The 21,551-nt window shown below is 48.6% G+C and overlaps 1 protein-coding gene across 3 annotated transcripts in view; it reads left to right on the top strand.

Annotated features, from left to right (window-relative positions):
• LOC146020095 (testis-expressed protein 47-like) overlaps positions 1 to 21,551 on the top strand; it is a 36,840-nt gene that overhangs the window by 10,471 nt on the left and 4,818 nt on the right. The window contains exons 3-5 of one of the 3 annotated variants that reach the window (XM_083152921.1): positions 11,848 to 11,951; positions 13,934 to 13,995; positions 16,599 to 16,737. In XM_083152921.1, coding sequence (XP_083009047.1) covers positions 11,848 to 11,951; positions 13,934 to 13,995; positions 16,599 to 16,737 — 305 coding nt within the window. Of the gene's footprint in view, positions 1 to 11,847; positions 11,952 to 13,933; positions 13,996 to 16,544; positions 16,738 to 21,551 lie in introns of all 3 variants that reach the window. The other 2 variants (XM_083152919.1, XM_083152918.1) reach the window with 2 other exon arrangements.

The raw sequence follows: 21,551 nt of genomic DNA, 5'->3' as shown, positions 1-21,551 counted from the left end.
TGTTGGTCATCTGTGAAAGCGGAATAACGAGGGCGTCCATAGGTAGAAATCCTCTCGTTAATTTTGCCAGGCATTCTAGGGCCTCCATCTTGCCTATGGAGATGGCATACTGACAGATGCCCGCCCTGTCCTTACTCGTCCTCAGACAAGTGTAGCAGCTACTACTCAGCTCCACACCACAGATGAGATATAGAGTGCAGAGCAGCAGCAGGCTGCGCTGTGCTGCCATGGTGTCCGGCAGCACAGAAGAAAGTAGTAATAATATACTATAAACGCTTATAACACTGAGGTTATAATTATTCTGGGGTTTGCTTCCTATTCAGTCGGCTTCCCAAACAGATATGAGTCTACCTAGCTTGTATGTCTCCTCAAGTTGTGGAGCTTGTGTGATGTCACAATGGCTTTGTCACATGTCATGTTACCAGCCATGCCTCTACAACAGGCATGGCTGGTAACATGACATGTGACAAAGCCATTGTGACATCACACAAGCTCCACAACTTGAGGAGACATACAAGCTAGGTAGACTCATATCTGTTTGGGAAGCCGACTGAATAGGAAGCAAACCCCAGAATAATTATAACCTCAGTGTTATAAGCGTTTATAGTATATTATTACTACTTTCTTCTGTGCTGCCGGACACCATGGCAGCACAGCGCAGCCTGCTGCTGCTCTGCACTCTATATCTCATCTGTGGTGTGGAGCTGAGTAGTAGCTGCTACACTTGTCTGAGGACGAGTAAGGACAGGGCGGGCATCTGTCAGTATGCCATCTCCATAGGCAAGATGGAGGCCCTAGAATGCCTGGCAAAATTAACGAGAGGATTTCTACCTATGGACGCCCTCGTTATTCCGCTTTCACAGATGACCAACATCAGAGACCATCTAGGAGGCTTTGGTAAAGCAGTCACAGGGATCAATTCATCGCTCCCTGCTAAGGACTGGACTGCGGCATTTGACCAGAAGATGAAGGAGTACATAATGGACGTGAAAGCGATTGCAGCAAAGAACCCGGCTAAGAAATGTATAAGCGTCTGCGGGAGACAGAAAGCGGCACAGCTGTTTCGTTGTGACGAGTGCTCAGTGCAGGAATGCCAGGCTCCTGCACAGTGTCCGCTGAAAGACATCTACACCATGGAACCCGCTGAGACCTACATTTTCTGCACTCCGCCTTTTCCCCTCCCCCCGGGATAACAGTCACATGGAAGTTTGCGCGGAACATCAGGGTGGCAGACATCAGTTATGCTAAAACCATATTCACAGGACAAGACCTGCACATCCATATTAAGCCAACCCGTAGATACCACGAGGGGACATATGCCTGCCAAATACAAGACGAGGACCATTTCCTAATAGCGCAGATGTTTTATTTCCTCAATGTGACCCGGAGTCGTGACATAGAATACTCGGAGCTGGAGGAGATCTTCAATGATGCCCTGCATTCAGAGGCCAGTCCTGAGCCACAGCTTGAACATATTGAACAGCAGGAGGAGATCATCACTATTATGGAGCGCTTTAAGGACAAGGTAATGACGAGTATGCCATTCTGCGTCATAATCACCCTCTCCATGGCAGCGGTGCTGACAGCGATGGCGATATTATTCATGCACATATATTGTCCTACAAAGAGCACAAGGTATCGGGGTGACATAGTGTGAAACACTACAGAGGTGTCCTCCATCATCATGGGCCGCGGTCACATTAACCTGCCCTTCTAGTCACACCTTGTAGTCAGCATGTGACCAGGACTTAGCGCCGACTCCGGGATGCCGCAGCAAACAGCGTTGCCTCAAATACTCTGCGCTGCCTCCAGTACTCCATCCTTTAATAAAATCTTATTACATCATATGTTTTTTCTCATTTCGTTCTTTAGAGTGCGGCTGCTAAACTGCGTTCAGATAAGCCCTGAATTTCACCAACAGTATAATGATATCACTTGTCTCAGCATTACATTTTAAGTTATGAACCACATTGGTTAATGGGTAATAACTTATCCTACATATACCTGGTGCAAATTAGTCAATAAGGGACACTGAGGCAGATGTATCAATAACCCTATGACGTGTTTTAAATAATGGGTCCCGCTTCTCCTGCAGAACGAGGAGAAGCGGGCACCCGTTATGGGGAGATGTATTAACACACACACCCATCAAGCCGTTAAGGAGAGCCATTATGCCCAGTGTTAATGGCTCCTTAACGCCCCCCCCCCAGTGTTCTGCACAGTGCGCTTTCCCTCCCCCAGCCAGCTCTAAGGGGCATGGGCGAGATATAGCTAAAACTGCGAGATCTCCAGCGCAGCCCAAGCCAGGAGCAGGGCTAGCATTGTCCCTGCAGTGGGGGATAGGACAACGCTAGCCCTGGGCTAAACATTGTGGGGGGGTTTATTGGGGACAGCCCCGCCGAGCGTAACTCGGCGGGCTGTCACTAGTGCACGTTAGGTGCGCTAGTGATGCATTAGGCTAAACGTAATCAGCATTAAGTGCATTTCTGCACTTAATGCTGGTTCATACATCTGCCCTAGTAAGTGGCATAAAGTAATCAGACCTTATTTCTTTTCTGAAGATATTTTCAGTTCGTTCTATGCTTATTTTGCTATTAATATCTTGTAGAACATCCCCGTTAGTATGGTCGCCAACTGTCCGCACTGAAGGTGCCCATACACTAGTAAGATTTATCTTCAGATCTGGCTGGTTGGAACAAAAACATGGTTATGGATAAGTGATAGTTTGTCAGTTTTCCAGCATTTCCAAGCAAATGTCATTTGCTCTCATCCATAACCATGTTTTGGTTCCAACCAGCCAGATCTGAAGATAAATCTGCATGTGTATGGCCACCTAAAGATCTTGCTGTGAGATTCATGGTAAATACGGGTGGAAGATGATCAGAATTTGCTCATCAGAATCCTGTTGTGTATTAGTCATATATGTACATTACCATGATCGTGTGTCGCTGCAACAAAATACCATGCTTAGTTTTCATGTGTTTTTGGGTTCACATTGGCTGTAGGTGGGGTCCGAGGATGGGGTTGATACCCCCGGAACGTTACCTGCAAATACAGAATGTTTATTGCAGTTGTCCGTCTCTGAGTGCCATTTGTTCCTATGTTGGGAATTGGATTTGCTATTATTTTTTATTCTGGCACCGTAGCAAGTTAAACAGTGAACACCAGCAGAATTGGACATTAAAATCACTATTTGTAAAAGACGGGGCTGGTTTTAGTACCAACAAGCAGTCACAGAAACAAAATAATAGGGAACACTGTATGCCTGGACATTGTTCTACTAAAGGCCCATACACACTGAGCGACTTTGAGCTGAAATCCGGTCAAAACAGCAAGTTTGTGCGGCTTTCTGCTCAAAGCCGCCCAGTGTGTATGGCCCGACGGTGAGCTGTGAGCACTGCTGCACTCTACCGCATCATCGCCGGAAAAGCCGCTCATCTGCTGGTATTAACAGCAGATGAGCAGCTTTGTGGACGGCTTTGCATAGCTCTGCACTATACAAAACCGTCCACCCACTGCTGACGTCGCCGGGCAGGGGGAAAGCCGCTCAGTGTGTATGCACTGAGTGGCTTTCCCCCACGTCCATGTCCATACACGCTGTGTATAATCGCCCAGTTTGTATGCACCTTTAGGCACAGCAACGGCCGCACCATCGAGACTCCGTCTGACTTTGTCTTCCTACCACATGTGATGCATTTCAGCCCCCCATTACCTCCCAGTCACCGACCAGGAATGCCCCTCACTTTTCTGCTATCCTGCATCTAAATTCAATCTGTACCTCCTATATAAGTGGTTCCCAAACTGTTTTGCTCTGGGACCACATTATAAAATAGAAAAATATTACAGGAACTCAGCAAATTACCTCAGAATGGTCACCACATGCATGGCGGCATTTCGGATACGCAAAATTATCCGAGGAGTCTGAAGTAACAGACAATCAAACTGATTTTTCAGACTCTTTGGATCACTGGCTGAGTGATTAGAGAAGTCATCTGCCTGACGGTCAGCAACATGGAGTTGTCACCCCATGCTGAGATGGTCGTGACCCACTTTAGGGTCAGGACCCACAGTTTGAGAACCGCTGATCTATTATCTTATAGAGGGCTCTAAATAAATAAAGAGTAAAATCTGATGCTGGGGCAACTTCCCATTTTCGGTAGAACTCCCGTCCCGAGAATCTAAACCTCCCGCTTTGACGTGAAAAATAGAAGCCCAAAAAGAATTGAAAGTGTTGTTATGGAGGTGCCTGAAGTGTGTGCGGCCAGTGTTATCCTGCTATCCATGTTGTAGCCATAAGTGGTGGCATCTGACGCTCATTGTTACTGAAATCCAGTCCCAGACAAAGAAGCAGCCTGCTGTTCTGTACATGATGTGTGCAGGTATAGTATGTATCGTATATGTGTGTGTGTGTGTGTGTATGTGTATGTACATGGTGTGTGTGTGTGTGTATGAATGGTATGTATGTAGGAATGTGTACATAATGTGTGTATGCTATGTGTGTGTGTGTGTGTGTGTGTGTACATGATGTGTGTGTGTATGTACATGGTGTGTGTGTATGAATGGTATGTATGTAGGAATGTGTACATAATGTGTGTATGCTATGTATGTGTGTGTGTGTGTGTGTGTGTGTGTGTGTACATGATGTGTGTGTATGTGTATGTACATGGTGTGTGTGTGTGTGTGTGTGTGTGTGTGTGTATGAATGGTATGTATGTAGGAATGTGTACATAATGTGTGTATGCTATGTGTGTGTGTGTGTGTGTGTGTGTGTACACATGATGTGTGTACATGATGTGTGTGTGTGTGTATGTACATGGTGTGTGTGTGTGTATGTACATGGTGTGTGTGTGTGTGTGTGTGTGTGTGTGTGTATGAATGGTATGTATGTAGGAATGTGTACATAATGTGTGTATGCTATGTGTGTGTGTGTGTGTGTGTGTGTGTGTGTGTGTGTGTGTGTGTGTGTGTGTGTGTACATGATGTGTGTGTATGTACATGGTGTGTGTGTATGAATGGTATGTATGTAGGAATGTGTACATAATGTGTGTATGCTATGTGTGTGTGTGTGTGTGTGTGTGTGTGTGTGTGTACATAATGTGTGTATGCTATGTGTGTGTGTGTGTGTGTGTGTGTGTGTGTGTGTGTGTGTGTGTACATGATGTGTGTACATGATGTGTGTGGGTATTTGTGTATCTATAGTTATGTGCATGTACAGAAACCCACCCATGAAAACCCTGCGTTTGCCCCTGCTCCCAGGAGTGCAGCGGCAGCGCTGCCCGACCCCACTCAGTGAAGCCACAGCGTGTGCAGCTCTGCTAAGAGTGCAGACGCAGAACATCCACAGTGCGGGCAGCGCTGCCTGACCCCCCCTCCTAAACAGAGCAGCGGATCCCCCCCCCCCCCCAGTCAAGCGGCGGGCTGGCACTGGGGAGCAGGGGATAATGAGGCAAGCAGCGGCCAGTGGACGGACCAGTAGCTGAGCATCGGCTAGTGCTGAGAACCAGGAGAACAACAGATGCTGGTGAGAAGACTTGCCTCCCATACTCTGTTCCCCTGTCATTTCATCCCAATTATCTAACTCCCTCTTGCCCCTTATCACAGCCCCTCCACCACCTCACCCTCTCTATTGCCCCTGTTGTCTCACCCCCCTCTCAAGTAACCCCTGGTCACCTCACCCCCCCCCCCCCCCCAATCACCTCACCCCTTTGCCCAACCAAGCACCTTACCCTCCCTATCACTCCCCTGTCGCCTCACCCCCTCTAACCTAACCCCCTTTCACCTCTTCTTCCATTACCTTACTTATTCGCCCCCTGGCACTTCACCCTGTATCACACCCCCCCTCTTGTGCCGTCACCTCACCCCTCTCTAACCTCTTCCCCACACCATCTTTCCTCTTTTTATCTCTCTTCCCATCCCCTTTTCTCTCTCCTGTTCTCCCTCCCTCTCTCTCCCCTGCTGTCCACCCCCCCACCGCTGTCTCCTCTCTCCTTACTCTCTCCGACTTGCCACCTCTCTTTCTCTCAACCCTCACTCACCAACCCCCCCCCCCCCCCCCCCATCTGTGGCTTTATGTGTAATGGGTATTATAAAGTTTGCTAAAATGTGCAATGGGCATTACGGTGTGTGGTATAATGTTAGGCTGCGTCCCCCAAGAGCCCCGCCTACTACAAATGGGGGGGGGGGCGCAAAACATGCCCTTGCTCCGGGCACCGTGGCACCTAGCTACACCACTGCCAAAAAATTTCCGAATTTGGGGATTTTCAACATTTTATTCATTTCAACCAATGGGTCACCAATCATAGATGGCCACTGATCGGTGGTGCTGGTCAGATCAGGGAAATGGCTTCCTGATGCATGCAGGGCCCGGCAACAGAAATCTCGGGGCCCTGTACAATGATATTTCTGGGGCCCCACCTAATCCCAAATCCACACAACGCTCTTCTGCATGAGCCTCATTTAACCTTTCGCTGCTCCAGATCCTGCTTTCAGGTGCGGACTTCTCTCGTTCTCAGTCCTGATGGCTTGGCTCCTGGCTGCTGCTTCCTGCTGGCTCCTGGCTGCTGCTTCCTGCTGGCTCCTGGCTGTTGCTTCCTGCTGGCTCCTGCTGCTGCTGGCCTGTCACTTTCACAAAAGAACGCTGAGCACTATGAGCAGGCAGGGCAGGTCTTTCACAGAGTGCGGAACAGATGACCCGCGCATGCGCAGTAAAAGTACAGGAGCCAGAGACTGAGGCCACAGCACCTGCGGGGGGTACGGCTGTGCGCCTGCGGCCCCAGGCCACGAGCACACACAGAGTAGATGGCTCTGAGCGCCGAGTGGCAGGGGTATGAAAACTCTGGGGCCCTTCAGATCTCTGGGGCCCATCACACTTGTCCCCCCCTGTCACCTTCCCTGGATGTATGAGGGCAATGGGCCTCTTGGTCAGTAAATCTTTCCAGTATCTGGATGGCTGACAGACAATGCCTAGGTTGGCACAAAAAGTTTCACATGCACAAGGCCGTCACGTGAATTTTGAGGTATTTTTTTTCACGTTCTGAACTTTTTAACATTTAACCATCCATGTGGACTTTTATTGGGACATGGTAGACCAGGCATGCTCAAACTATGACCCTCCAGCTGTTGTGAAACTACAGGTCCCGTCATACCTTGCCACAGGTTTGCTATAAACTTAGGAAAGCTGAAACTATGGCAAGGCATGCTGGGATGTGTAGTTTCACAACAGCTGGAGTGCCACAGTTTGGACATGCCTGTGGTAGACTTAATGAGGATCTGCGTGCTCAGGTGTCAGCATTGACACCAGGGGGCGCTGGATACTCATGTTACGGTTGTTTCTTTGCACCTTGTTGGCCTTTGCTTACATTGTAGGTTTTTGTTGTGATCTTGTCTCACCATACAAATATAGTAATATAATGGAGTAGTTGAGGATGAAAAAAGACTTACGTCTATCAAGTTCAACCTTTATGTACTCTTTGTTTGATATTTACATTTATTTTCTTGTTTAATAAATAGCTGACCTAATTTTTTGTCCCTGTGTTTAGAGTAAAGGTGGGTACCCCATTATTGTTTGTTTGATCAAAGCACAAGATATCGGAGGTGCTTTGGAAGCTGTGAATGACATTGTTCATAGACAAACTGTTTTCCCAATAATAAGACACTATCTTATTTTTTTTTTCAGTCCAAAAAATACCATAGGGCTTATTTTCAGGGTAGGTCTAATTTTAATTAACATTGACAGCAAATTCAATAAACAGGTAATTGTGAACAGGACAGGGTTAGGGGGGAAGGAGCGAGGAGGTGGGATCGAGCAGCGAGGCGGCAGGGACTGGCGGGGAGCTCTGTTGTAAGGGGATGCGCGTGTGTCTCGTGTGCGCGCGTTCCCTTCGTTGGCTGGCGGGGGGCAGGTGATTGGCGATCCGACCGCCAGACCCCCGCTGGATGGAGTGCGCTCAATCTGTTTTTCAGGTTAGGGCTTATTTTGGACGGTTCTGCAGAAGTAATGGTAGGTCATATTATTGGGGTAGGTCTTATTTCGGGGAAACACGGTATCATGTCGACCTAGCAGATGCCAATAACTCACTAACCGATCCATTGCTGGCTGCAGGAACCCGCCCACAATAATGTCACATCCGGTTCCTGTGCCCAGGCATATACACGTGTAGGGTGGCTGATTTATCTGACAAACATGTACCCACTTATAATGATGTGAGTGTTATTCATTTATTAGACTACCAATATATAATTTGATAACAAAATATTATAGTATTTAATATAAAACTGCTACTTATGAAGTATAAATAATAATGCAATAAACCTACTTTGTTCACAACACTATCTTTGATGTAGTATTACAATTGTTTGTTATTGAAAAATAAAAAATCCAATGAATATATATATATAAAATATAAACTAAAATAAACCTACATTGAAATCTAAGTATATTAGAATACTGTAGCCAGCATAATAACACAAACTGAGGACGTTTGCCGTCCATATATTGTATGACATGGGCTGCGTCACTGCCAGTGTTATAGTATAGACAGTGGTGGGCATCCTGTCATGTCACGACCCCTAGAAGGCCATATACTGCACTTATACATTTATAGCAAAATATTGGTACTTGTGAGTTATCCGGGCGCCCGATGTGGTCATCGCATGCCATTATAATAAGCATACGATGCGACGCGATGCGACGCGATTTGCCATCGCGTCGTATCTCGTCGCATCGTATGCTTATTGTATGGTATACAATGGGATGCGATGCGACGCGACGCGATGTTAACACTTCCCGCCCATTTTTAAACCCGCCCTCTGCCACATCTGGAAGAAAATCAGTGTGAGGTAGTTTCCAGAGGAGAGAGCAAGTGATTTACAGAGAGAGCAAGTGATTTACAGTGTTGGTGTATTTGTGAGGTGAATTTTTGGACATTTGCCCCAATATTGCCCCATTTGGCCCCTTACACCTGCCCCATTTTGGCCCTTACACCGTATTTCCCAAAATGGCTTTGGTGGATGGTATCTTCAGCCTCCCTAAAACTGAAGAAGAGACAGTAGTATTCCTACAGGACAAAGGGCTGCTTCCATCTACAGCCACTTGTCCAAATGGCCACCCTATGCGCCTGTCTATAAAGGAGCGCAAATGGCGCTGCTACATTAAAAGTTGCAGGAAAAAGCAGAGTCTGCGGGCCTCGCTATTCTACCCTGGGTGCAGGCTGCCGTTCATGACAATCCTGCGCTTCATCTACTGCTGGTGTGATGAACTCACTTCAATAGAGTTCTGTACTAAGAACTTGAAAATATGCAACAAAAGCACCATATTTTATAACGCATTGATGCCAGATTGGAGGACCAGGGCAAATAGTGGAGGTGGACGAGACACTCTTTGTGAAACGCCAAGCCAATGTTGGCAGAGTTCTCCCACAGCAGTGGGTGTTCGGAGGAGTGTGCCGGGAGACAGGGGACTGTTTCATGGTAGCAGTTGCCAAGCGAGATGCACCAACTCTCCTCAGTGCAATTGTGGAGCACGTGGCGCCTGGCAGCACGATTGTCAGCGATTGCTGGCGCGCCTACAAAACTCCTGAACTGGAGCGGGCTGGTTACAGCCACTTGAGGGTCAACCATCGGTACAATTTTGTAGACCCAGAGACTGGTGCACACACCCAGAACATTGAGAGACTGTGGGTTTGTGCAAAATGGCGCAACAAACGCCAGCGGGGCACAGCCCGCCATCACCTTGATTCCTACATGCAGGAGTTTGTGTGGCGAAAGTGCCTGGCGGGAGACAGCGCATTTGCCCGCATTCTACATGCGCTCACTTTGCTCGATAAATAATGATGGTGATTGATTATTGTGTGCTTTGTGATTGATTGTTATTATAATTTATTTCTGTAATATGTTAATTACACAGTTATTCCCTTAAATTCAGTTGTCCTTAATGTGTCAGATATGAATGATATTGATGAATGATATTGGATGCTCACAGCCACTCCACTATCAACGTGAACCCGAAGCGTGGCGAGCGCAGCGAGCCCGCGAGGGGCGGCGGTACGCGTCCTCCGACCTTTTCATGCCCTACTATCCACTAGGGCGTGGAGTGAGAATAGAATAGTGTGGCGAGCGCAGCGAGCCACCGAGCCCGAAGCGTGGCGAGCGCAGCGAGCCCCGCGAGGGGACACGGATACCTTCACAGGGAAGCGCGTCCCTTTGGCGACGCGGACACCTGGGAAGCCCGCGAAGGGACGCGCTTACCTGTGAAGGTATCCGTGTCCCCTCGCGGGGCTCGCTGCGCTCGCCACGCTTCGGGCTCGGTGGCTCGCTGCGCTCGCCACACTATTCTATTCTCACTCCACGCCCTAGTGGATAGTAGGGCATGAAAAGGTCGGAGGACGCGTACCGCCACGCTTCGGGTTCAGGTTGATAGTGGAGTGGCGTTGACAATGGGGATGGGACTGACATTGTGTCACTTTTTGTGACACTTTCTGGGGGTTTTGCCCTGCTAAAATCGGGTGCTGTCGCATCGCATCGTATGCCATGTGGTTAACATGCGATGCGACGTGATCACTTTACATGGTACCCGATGTAAAATCGGGTTTGGGTGGTGATCTCGTCGCGTCGCATCGCATGCCATTTGGTTAACATACGATGCCATGCGATGCGACGCGATGCGTATACGACCAAAAATCGGGCGCCCGGATAACTCACAAGTACCCAAATAATTCAGACTCGCTCGCTGGGCTGCAAATTTTTGTAGCATAGCGAGCAGACAAAAGCCACCCCACCCAAGTCAGATCCCGCCCATATCCACAGCCGTGCACATGAGGGGACATTCACTCACCATTGAATGGTTTTCCTCTCTGTTCGCAATGGCAAGTTAGTCTAGACCAGAGCTGGCCAAACCAGTCCTCGAGATCTACCAACGGTCCACGTTTTCCAGGTCACCTAGCTGCTGCACAGGTGTAGTCATTACTAACTGTCACATTTCCCAGACTCCCTAGCTGGTGCACAGGTGTAGTCATAACTAACTGTCACATTTCCCAGGTCACCTAGCTGGTGCACAGCTGTAGTCATTACTAACTGTCACATGTCCCAGGTCACCTAGCTGGTGCACAGGTGTAGTCATTACTAACTGTCACATTTCCCAGGTCACCTAGCTGGTGCACAGGTGTAGTCATTACTAACGGTCACATTTCCCAGGTCACCTAGCTGGTGCACAGCTGTAGTCATTACTAAATGTCACATTCCCCAGGTCACCTAGCTGGTGCACAGCTGTAGTCATTACTAAATGTCACATTTCCCAGGTGACCTAGCTGGTGCACAGCTGTAGTCATTACTAACTGTCACATTTCCCAGGTCACCTAGCTGGTGCACAGCTGTAGTCATTACTAACTGTCACATTTCCCGGGTCACCTAGCTGGTGCACAGCTGTAGTCATTACTAACTGTCACATTTCCCAGGTCACCTAGCTGGTGCACAGGTGTAGTCATTACTAACTGTCACATTTCCCAGGTCACCTAGCTGGTGCACAGCTGTAGTCATTACTAACTGTCACATTTCCCGGGTCACCTAGCTGGTGCACAGCTGTAGTCATTACTAACTGTCACATTTTCAAACCTGCTGCATTCATTCCTAGTATAGATCCACAGGTTGCCTGGAAAACATGCACTGTTGGTAGATCTTGAGGACAGGTTTGGCCACCCCTGCTCTAGACTTACTCAGCACTGCAAAGCCCATGTGGAGAAGGAGGTCGCTGAATTCGCAGCAGCGCAACATGATCTGAATCAGGCCCATAGTGCTGCCTTGTATAAATATAGTATAACAGTTTTAATCATCGTTATTTTCCTTCTCTCACAGATCATTATGAAAAATTGTTCCATACACTGATAAAGTGTAACCTGGGAGAGTCCATCTCCGGACTGTTGCTGATCTATCCCAGCTGTGTAATACACATGGTTGAGGTAAGTACAGAGGCACTGTGTAATCATGGGCGGTATCCGGACATCCAGTGCTACTCCCCAGCAATACTACTGGAGGCCGTCACACACCTGAGACATGCGTTGTGCTCCGTTCCTTTGTTTCATTAGATGATGATGTTAATAAGCCGTTTTAGTCTGCATATTATTACCTCCAACAATGCATTGCCCCTATGGACCAGGGCCGTCTTAACATTAGGAAGGGCCCCTGGGCAACCTAGTTCACTGGACCCCCCCCCCCCCCCCCCAAATTAGTTTGCCCAGGAGCCCACAGTCACCTCCCCAACCCTCACCTCTCTGGCTCCGTGCGGCAGCCAGTCAGCTTCCGGCAGCCGGGGATCCGATCATCTTCGCTGGGGGATCCGGGCAGCGGGATCAGGGCAACGGCGGTAGCTAGGAGCCTGCCCTGAAGTGGCAAAGCGCTATTAACTGGCGGGGCGGGAAGCGCTGTTGCATTTGAAAAGACTGGCCAGACGCTGATTGGCTGAATTCAGCCAATCAGCGTTCGGCCAGTCTTTTCAAATGCAGCAGCGCTTCCCGCCCCACCGGCAAATAGCGCTAATGGGAAAGATGGCGGCCGGGTGGCGGGGATCCGACCATCCTCGCTGGGGAAGGGGATCAGGGCGGCGGTGGCGGTAGCTAGGAGCCCGAAGCAGCGAAGCACTATTTGTCGGCGGGGGCGGGAAGCGCTGTTGAATTTGAAAAGACTGGCCGGATGCTGATTTCAGCCAATCAGCATTCAGCCAGTCATTTTAAATGCAGCAGCGCTTCTCGCCCCCCCTGCCGGCAAATAGCGCTTCGCCGCTTCGGGCTCCTAGCTACCGCCACCGATGCCCTGATCCCCCTGCCGGATCACCCAGTGAGGGTGATCAGAACCCCGGCACACGGACCCCCCAAATTAAATTCACTGCTAGCTAGGAGGTGAAGCGCTATTTGCCGGCGGGGTGGGAAGCGCTGTTGCCTTTTCAAAGACTGGCCGGATGCTGATTTTCTGAATTCAGCCAATCAGCGTCCGGCCAGTCTATTCAAATGCAACAGCGCTTCCCGCCCCGCCGGCAAATAGAGCTTCGCCGAATCAGGCTTCTAGCTACCGCCACCGCCCTGATCCCCCTGCCCGGATCCCCCAGCGAGGGTGAGCGGATTCCCGGACCCCGGCCACCATCTTTCCCATTGGGCTGGGCCGGGGGCCCCTAGGTCCTAGGGCCCCCGGGCAACTGCCCATCGTGCCCAATGGGAAAGACGGCACTGCTATGGACAAGTACCCAGTTTTATTTTACCGGTGGAGGGGGTGGCAGGCTTCATTTTACGGGGGGGGCGCTGCCGATATTTCCAGCGCTCATTTTATAGTTATGCCACTGAGGTGCAAGGTGGAGACTGAGGATCCCAGAGGTCCCTGCAGCCGTCTGAAGCAGGAGGCTCAGGAGTGCAGGTGGTGAAAGGGATCCTCTCATCCGGCGCCAGGTGCTTCCCAGAGGGCAGTTCTTTTTGTAAGATATTAATCGCATATGGGTTTACATCAGGGAGAGGCTTTATAGTGGCATCTGCTGAAGGCTACCAGTAGAAGCAGGAATTAGTGTGACTCCAGTCTATATAAATAGGAAAAACCAAATGAAGACAGTTATTGAGAACGGGGTGGTCAGCATGGATGAGCCATTTTGAGTGACTACACCTGAGTGCCAGGATAAAAATGGTCAAATAAGACAAAATCTGGCTTTCCTGGGGGGCTTGGTGGCTTGCTGCGCTCGCCACAGGTTCTATTCTTCATCTATGGGGTTCATGCAGGTTGTTCCTCCCACCCCCCGCCACATAATTACAACTCATACTGATCAGGCCTGGTCCATAGAACATGTAGTGTGATATTGAGGAAATAAAATCAGACAGTATGTCCACATAAGCAACACTGAGAGTAGAACTGCTGCTTTCCTAAGTTTATACATCATGGCTTATTGTATCCCTGTTCCCTGCAGTCCTCCAATGAAATCCTGCAGGGGATCATTAAAGATCTCGACCAGATCCAGCAAAGTGCAAAGTAAGTTCATTCAGTCCAGGGGAATGGGATCATTCGTCAGACTGCATTTAGGTCTACAGTCATTAGGTCGACCCCACTAGGTCGACTGGCAGGAAGGTCGACCTGACTTAAGGTCGACATGGGCCAAGGTCGACATGACTTAAGGTCGAATTTGCATAAAAGTCGACATGAGGAAGGTCGACTGGTCATAAGGTCGACATGGGTTTTTCACTGTTTTTTGATCCGAATGTCGACACAGTCGACATGGACACAGTTGGCAATGAGAATCGGACGCTCGCTATGCTCCGGGCACACTATTTTATTCTCCCACCACGCCCTAGTGGATGGTAGGGCATAAAATACCGCCTGTCGGCACATGTCGGCTCAAAAAACAGTGAAAAACCCATGTCGACCTTATGACCAGTCGACCTTCCTCATGTCGACCTTTATGCAAATTCGACCTTAAGTCATGTCGACCTTGGCCCATGTCGACCTTTAGTCAGGTCGACCTTCCTGCCAGTCGACCTAGTGGGGTCGACCTAATGACTGTAGACCTAAGTTCATTCTAATAGATGACCGCATCCCAGTCCGGGGGAGGGCAGCAAATGTCTAAGACAGGGATGGGGAACCTTCGGTCCTCCAACTGTTGTTGAACTACATATCCCAGCATGCCTTTCAACAGTTTTAGCATGGCCACATAGCAAAACTGTAGCAGGGCATGCTGGGATGTGTAGTTCAACAACAGCTGGAGAGCCGAAGGTTCCCCTTCCCGGGTCTAAGGGGTCTATTTACAGTGAATGGGCTATTTCACACGCTCCGGCTCCCGCCAGGCGGCAAAACCCCGCACGGCCAAATGCTGTGCCGCACACAGTAGTTATAAATGGACACGATTGTGTCCATTCAGACGGGACGGCCACGGCCCGGCCGCCCGGTTGCAGCCGGATCCCACCACTGGAAGGGACAGCTGCCGGGCTGTGGCATCCCCACCAGGAGCCGGAGCGTGTTAAATAGGCTGTCAGCATGCTGACTGGTGGACGGCTTGGGCTACCCACAAATCAGAGTGCTGACAGCCATTCACTGTATGGAAGCAAGTGGAGAGATGGCATGGGACCACAAGAGGGGCATGTTGTGGGGTTTTTTTTGTTAACCTTTTTATTTTCTCGTGAATGGGTGTGGAGGGGCCCCAAATGCATTTGTTTTGCCCGGGGCCTACAATGCTGTAAATATGGCTCTGGGTGAGTGTATGCAGAGACTTGTCCCACTTCAGGGAGGTATCCGGACTATTTGTCTACAGCAAAAAAGATAGACAACCATTAGGTCGACATGCAAAAAGATTGCCATGCCTAAAGGTTGACATGCAAAAAGGTCGACACTGCCATTAGGTCGACATGGTGTTTTCCACTGTTTTTTGAGCCGACAGGCAGTATTTCATGCCCTACCATCCACTAGGGCGAGGTGTGAGAATAAAACAGTGTGCCGAGCGCAGCAAAGCACCGTGCCCGAAGCATTGCGAGCGAAGCGAGGGGCTGTGGTTCACTTCAAACTGTGTTCATGTCGACTGTGTCGACATTTGGGTAAAAAAACAATGAAAAGCCCCATGTCGACCTTTTGACTGTCGACCTAATGACAGCGTTGACCTTTTGCGTGTCAACCTTTTGGCATGTCGACCTATTTGCTTGTCTAACTAATGGTGTCGACCTAATGGTTGTCTATCTTTTTGCTGTAGACAAATAGTCCCGCTTCCCTTCTGGGATGGGGCTGGTATGTATACACGGGATGCAGTGTAAATCCCGGCGTTCAAAATCCCGACCGCCGAAATCCCGACACTTTCTCCCTCCGGGGGTGTCCACGACACCCCCGGAGGGAAAATAAATTAGTGGCCAGCGCAGCGAGCCCGCAAGGGGGGGTGATCCACGTCCCCCCCTTGTCGATCGGGATTCCGACGCCGGGATCCTGACCGCCAGGATTTAATACTGAATCCGTATACACACCTTTAGAATACAGGTGGATGTCCGCAGAGATTATGGACAGCTGGAAGCAGCCAGAACTGTGAGTGCTGTGTGTGTAGCTATGACTTATTCACACAGACAGGGAATGTTCTACCATTCAGCACAGCCTCTGTATACTACTATTATATCCGGCAATATCAATAGTCTGAGAGCCCACAACATGAGAGCTCAGAGGAGGCTTTATATCAAAATCAAAAGACCAGGAATTAAGCTTAACATTATTCATGCTGGGCATACAGTCAGATAAAATGCCCAACACCCAACACGGCCATACACAGAGATATCACAGCAATGCCACATGATATCTGATATCTGAGCCCCAGGGGAGAAGAAATGTCCCCATTCCTCCCCAATTTAATATCTCAAAGTGCTGACCCCCCTCCCCCTGTCCACTGTGAAGGTCCAGCTGTCGGCTACCACATTGCATACACTGACCAATGTGGCCGACTTGCAAATTTAAAAATATAGTATCGGACAGACAAGCTGGACTACTGTGCATGTCAGATAGTGGGCGTGGCTATGCATACAGTACAATTCCCTTATCTCCTACACATTATGCAGCTCATTTCTACAGGACACCAGAATCATTGTGGTCTCGCGCAATATCCCCAGCAGACTCCTCCCACAGTGGTATTTCCATGAGGTGAGATTGCCGGCGAGTTATATGGTTCCTGAGCAGCAAGTGGAGTCTGTGGTAGAAGATTGTCTCCGGGTCCTGCTGAAGTTGGCCATATGCATTTCCAAGATGCTGCAGGTGAGAATTTTACATCACAATTGGAGATCGCCGCACTCTCAGGCCAGGAGGTGACAATCATCACATTCTCCATTACACAGCCCGAGCAAAGAAATATAAACAGTTGTTTTGTTACCAAGTACATCTGAATGAATGCCGGGCATATTGGGGTTACTGAATTTAAAAACAAAAGTATCTCAGGGCTTATTTGAAAAAAAAAAACCTAGATACCCTCAAATCAATAAGGAACTTAACATGTGCATATGGGAATCTACTGGAACATTCTAGAAGGTGAGACACGCAAATATTCTAACTGGTCCCTTCTTGAACATTCTAGAAAATCCCCCTTCACATAGTTTAGCCACTTAGTTGATCGCATTGTCTTGTGTTTTTAGTTTTTCTCATTAGTGTAGCTCAAAATTTACAGCCAATGTACCAAAACTTGTCCTATTTGGAATCGGCGCAACACAAAGACCCCAAAACCTTATATGATTGGCAATGAAAGTAGTGTTACAGGTTGAGTATCTGGTATCCGGACATCCCTTATCCGAATTATTCCAAAAACCGTGGTTTTTTTAATCATTCGAATTTTATTTTAATTTTTTAACCCTCTAACCCTCTTTTCATACTTACCAAGTCCCCGGGCGTCCACAGCAGGCCTCCGGCATCTTCTCCAGCGGTCCCAGGAATGCATTGCGTGAGTGTGCGCGCGCGCCGGTGACGTCACCGGTGTGCGCGCACACTCGCGCAATGCATTCCTGGGACCGCTGGAGACCCAGAGAAGATGCCGGAGGCCTGCTGTGGACGCCCGGGGACTGCGTGGAAGCCGAGGGACCACCGGACACCATCAGGGGACAGGTAAGTATGCTTTAAAAAATATATTCCAAAAACCGAAAAATTCCCCTATCCATAATGCTCGTGGTCCCGAGCATTTCGGATAGGGGATACTCAACCTGTATCAACAAATTAATGAAAGAAAAGCTTGTGCCACTGGCCTACTTTCTGTTAGTCTAGGTGTACATAGTCTACCTTACATATTTATTTATCTACCTTACATATTTATTTATTTATTAACAGTTATGCTGTGTACACACGGTCCGATTTCCTTTCCGATGTTGACGATATAGTCAACATCGGATCGGCATCGGATCAACATCGGATGCAGATCGCAAGGGTTTTAACCCTTGCGATCCCAATCCGCGTTCACGTATCGGAAGCCAGAAAGTCTTGGCTGCCTTGTCTATATAGTGCAGATCTGCACTATATAGCCAAGATAGGATGCAAATCGGATGTGCCTTAAGATCCTATCCACAAGATCTGACTATACTAACAAAGACATGGAAATGGCACTATTCCACCCATACTCTCCGGCGGCACTATTACACACACCGCGTAGTGGGATTCCCTCCAGCATCAAAGATAATATTCTTTTCAATGATGTATACAAAATGTGGACATATGTCAACAAACGCTTTAACAAGGATTACACCAGCTCCCCTTTTACCACTTTTTGGGGCAACCCATGTTTTACCCCAGGCTTGGAAAACAACCGATTTGTGGAGTGGCGACAGAAGGGTATATCAGCAATAAGAAATATCTTTGATCCTGGCGGCACTATACTACCCTTTACAAGGCTCACAGAGGAGTATTGTATCCCTAGAACCCAGTTCTTTATGTATCTACAGGCCCGCCACTTCGCACAATCTCTACCACAAACGAGACCCACTGAGACCACCATCTCGGACCCTATTCTATCACTACTGGCCCCACATAATATCTTGGGCTACAGAATAAAAAACCTATATCTGTTATTGGTAAAATTACCAGAGAACAAACTCCTGCTCCATTTGGAGACCAGATGGAGATTAGATATTCCGTCCCTCCCCACATACGAAGTAATACTCAAGAAACTCCCTTACTCTTTAAAATACCTACAAACCGCTTCACTTCAGGAAACCCATCTTAAGTTTCTTAACAGGGCATATGTCTCCGAACAGCAGAGGAGCCATTTCATCCCTGATGATCTAGGCCTATGCCCCAAATGTAAGATGAGGGGGGCGACCCTCTTCCATAATTTCTGGGAGTGCGGCCGCATAAAAACCTTTTGGAGAAAATTGCTGGGTTTCCTGAATTCGACGTTCTCCTTAACCTTAACTTATCACCCCTTACCCACTTTATTCCTATATTTCTCAGAATGGAATCTCAGCAAAGATAAAAAGAAATTGATACCTTTACTCACCCTACTCTTAGTGTTAGCAAAAAAATTAATCCTCACCCACTGGATTCATGGGACCCCCCCCCCCCCTCTCTCATGGAGATGAAAAACTCACTCCTACAGATCTTATTCTTTGAGTGAAGGGCGGCCTTATGCCATATAGAGAAAGGAGTGATACGATTTTACGCCAAATGGGAAACTTATATTCTGACGTTAGACCCTACTGTACAGGTGACTATACAGAAAGCCTTTGAAAACACGAACTGGTTCTTAAGTCGGCAGGCAGCCCTCCCAGTGGCACCAACTACCTCAGCTTGATATATCCATCTTTGTTATTAGCAATGCTAGAGAGTAGGGAAGATACCTCCTGAGTGGTCAGGACGATTTACTCGTGGGCTACAACGCAGCCTAACACCTCATGAAAACAGAAGATTGTCCTATTACATTAGTCTTGTCTTACCCCCCCTCCCCCCTTATCATCTACGGGAGGTATCATGTCCTTAAGACCAAATTGTATATTTTGGTATTAGCACACTATACTTTGCGAAACAACATACATCTAATACAGAAATGCTCTAACCTAAATGTTATTGCCTAGGTGGAACATGTATCTTCCCCCCAATCGAGGGGATGTATGTTTAGTTTTAAAAAAAGAAAAAGAATTTCCCCATGTGTTTTAAGAATACCACAAACTACAGTACAAATTGTCAATGTGATAACCTCTTTATTCTTGTGTGCCATGGATTGTTAATCCAGTTGTATCTTTTGTTTACTTGAAAAATAAAAATAGTTAAAAAAAAAAAAAAAAAAAAAAAAGAGATCCTATCCACGATCCTATCTGATCAGATCGTGGATAGGATCTTAAGGCACATCTAACGTGTGTACACACCATTACTTATATAGCGCACAAATATACACATCACATCAGTCCCTGCCCCAGTGGAGTTTACAATCTATATTCCCTACCACATGTACACGCACACACAAACATTCTAGGGTTCATTTGTTGGGAGCCAATTAGCCTAGCAGTATATTTTTGGATTGTGGGAGGAAACCAGAGTACCTGGAGGAAACCCACGCAAGTATGAGGAGAATATACAAACTCCGCACAGTTAGAGCTATGGTGGGAATTGAACCCATGACTTCAGTGCTGTGAGACAGTAATGCTAACCATTACACCGTCCGTACTGCCTAGGGATGCCAATCCCGGGGCATTTTTTCAAACCCGGGATTGAAAAATGCTCAATCCCGGGATTCCCGGGAGCCCGGGATTGGCATCCCCACCCAAAAAAAAACATTTTTAGCATAGGACCCACCCCGGCCGACCCGCACATCTACTTACATTAGGGTGCGGGCGGGCGGCCGGGAGTGGGTTTGGAGGTGCACGGTGCCTCCCGGCAAGTGCACCTCCATAGAAGACAGCAGGCGGGCGGCGGAGAAGAGGCGGGCAGGCGGAGGCGGGCAGTCACTGGTGACGTGTGGCCTGTGCAGCGTGACCTCTACTGTCACGCTACGCAGGCCGCACGCCGGGTCAGGTTACGGGAACAGCCAGGCAGCGTCTGAGCTAGTGCTCAGACGCTGCCCGGCATTAGACTGCGCATGCACAGTCTAATCCCGAAATCCCGGGATTGGATTCTCCAATCCCGGGATTGAAATCCCGGACTTTTTTAGGCCAAATCCCGGGATCCCGCCGATCCCGATCCCGGGATTGGCCACACTAGTACTGCCCCATATATACAGTACATATAAATCAAACCTTAAGTACGTCATATGTTAAATGCAGATACACAGAAATGATTATACATATTACATACCGCACGTTCCAGAACACAGGACTTGCAAAATATATATATATACACACATGCTGTGGCAGGGACAGAATACTTCAGTACTTGTTTCGTAGCATGGCGCCCAATACTCTATTTGTGTACAGGGCTATTCTCCGTACTAAAATCGCATCGATTTTTTTAATGTCATTTATTCACTGCTCTGTTGGCCCCAGGGGATCGCATCGCACCTCCCGAAAAATGGCATGCGATTTTATAGGGTGCGATGCCATGCCATTAGCTATACACTTGTATGACATACAATGAGGTTTTAGTCACCCCCCCACTATCCACGTCACCCCGAAGTGTGGCGAGCGCAGCAAGCCCCACGAGGGGCGACTGAACGCATCCTCCTGACCTTTTCATACCCCCCACTATCCACGTTGACATGGAGTTGATTTTATATAGTGTGGCGAGCGCAGCAACCCACCGAGCCCGAAGTGTGGCGAGCCCCACAAGGGGACGCAGATTACTTTACATGTATTCCACGTCCCCTCGCCCCACTATATAAAATCAACTCCACGCCGACGTGCATAGTGGGGGTATGAAAAGGTCGGGAGGACGCGTTCAGTCGCCCCTCGTGGAGCTCGCTGCACTCGCCACACTTCGGGGTGACTAAAACCTCATTGTATGTCATACAAGTGTATAGCTAATGGCATGGCATCGCACGTAAGGGCCAGACCGAGTTTTCCTAAATTGTATTGTGGGTACTTATGTAATATCTGGGCTCCCGTTTTTCTCATGAGACCGCGTCCGCTCGCCACGCTTCGGGCACGGTGGCTCGCTGCGCTCGC

The sequence above is a fragment of the Crinia signifera genome, chromosome 7, assembly GCF_055691185.1.
Source record: "Crinia signifera chromosome 7, ASM5569118v1, whole genome shotgun sequence".
Lineage (NCBI taxonomy): Eukaryota > Metazoa > Chordata > Amphibia > Anura > Myobatrachidae > Crinia > Crinia signifera.
This window is presented reverse-complemented; position numbering and strand designations above follow the sequence as displayed.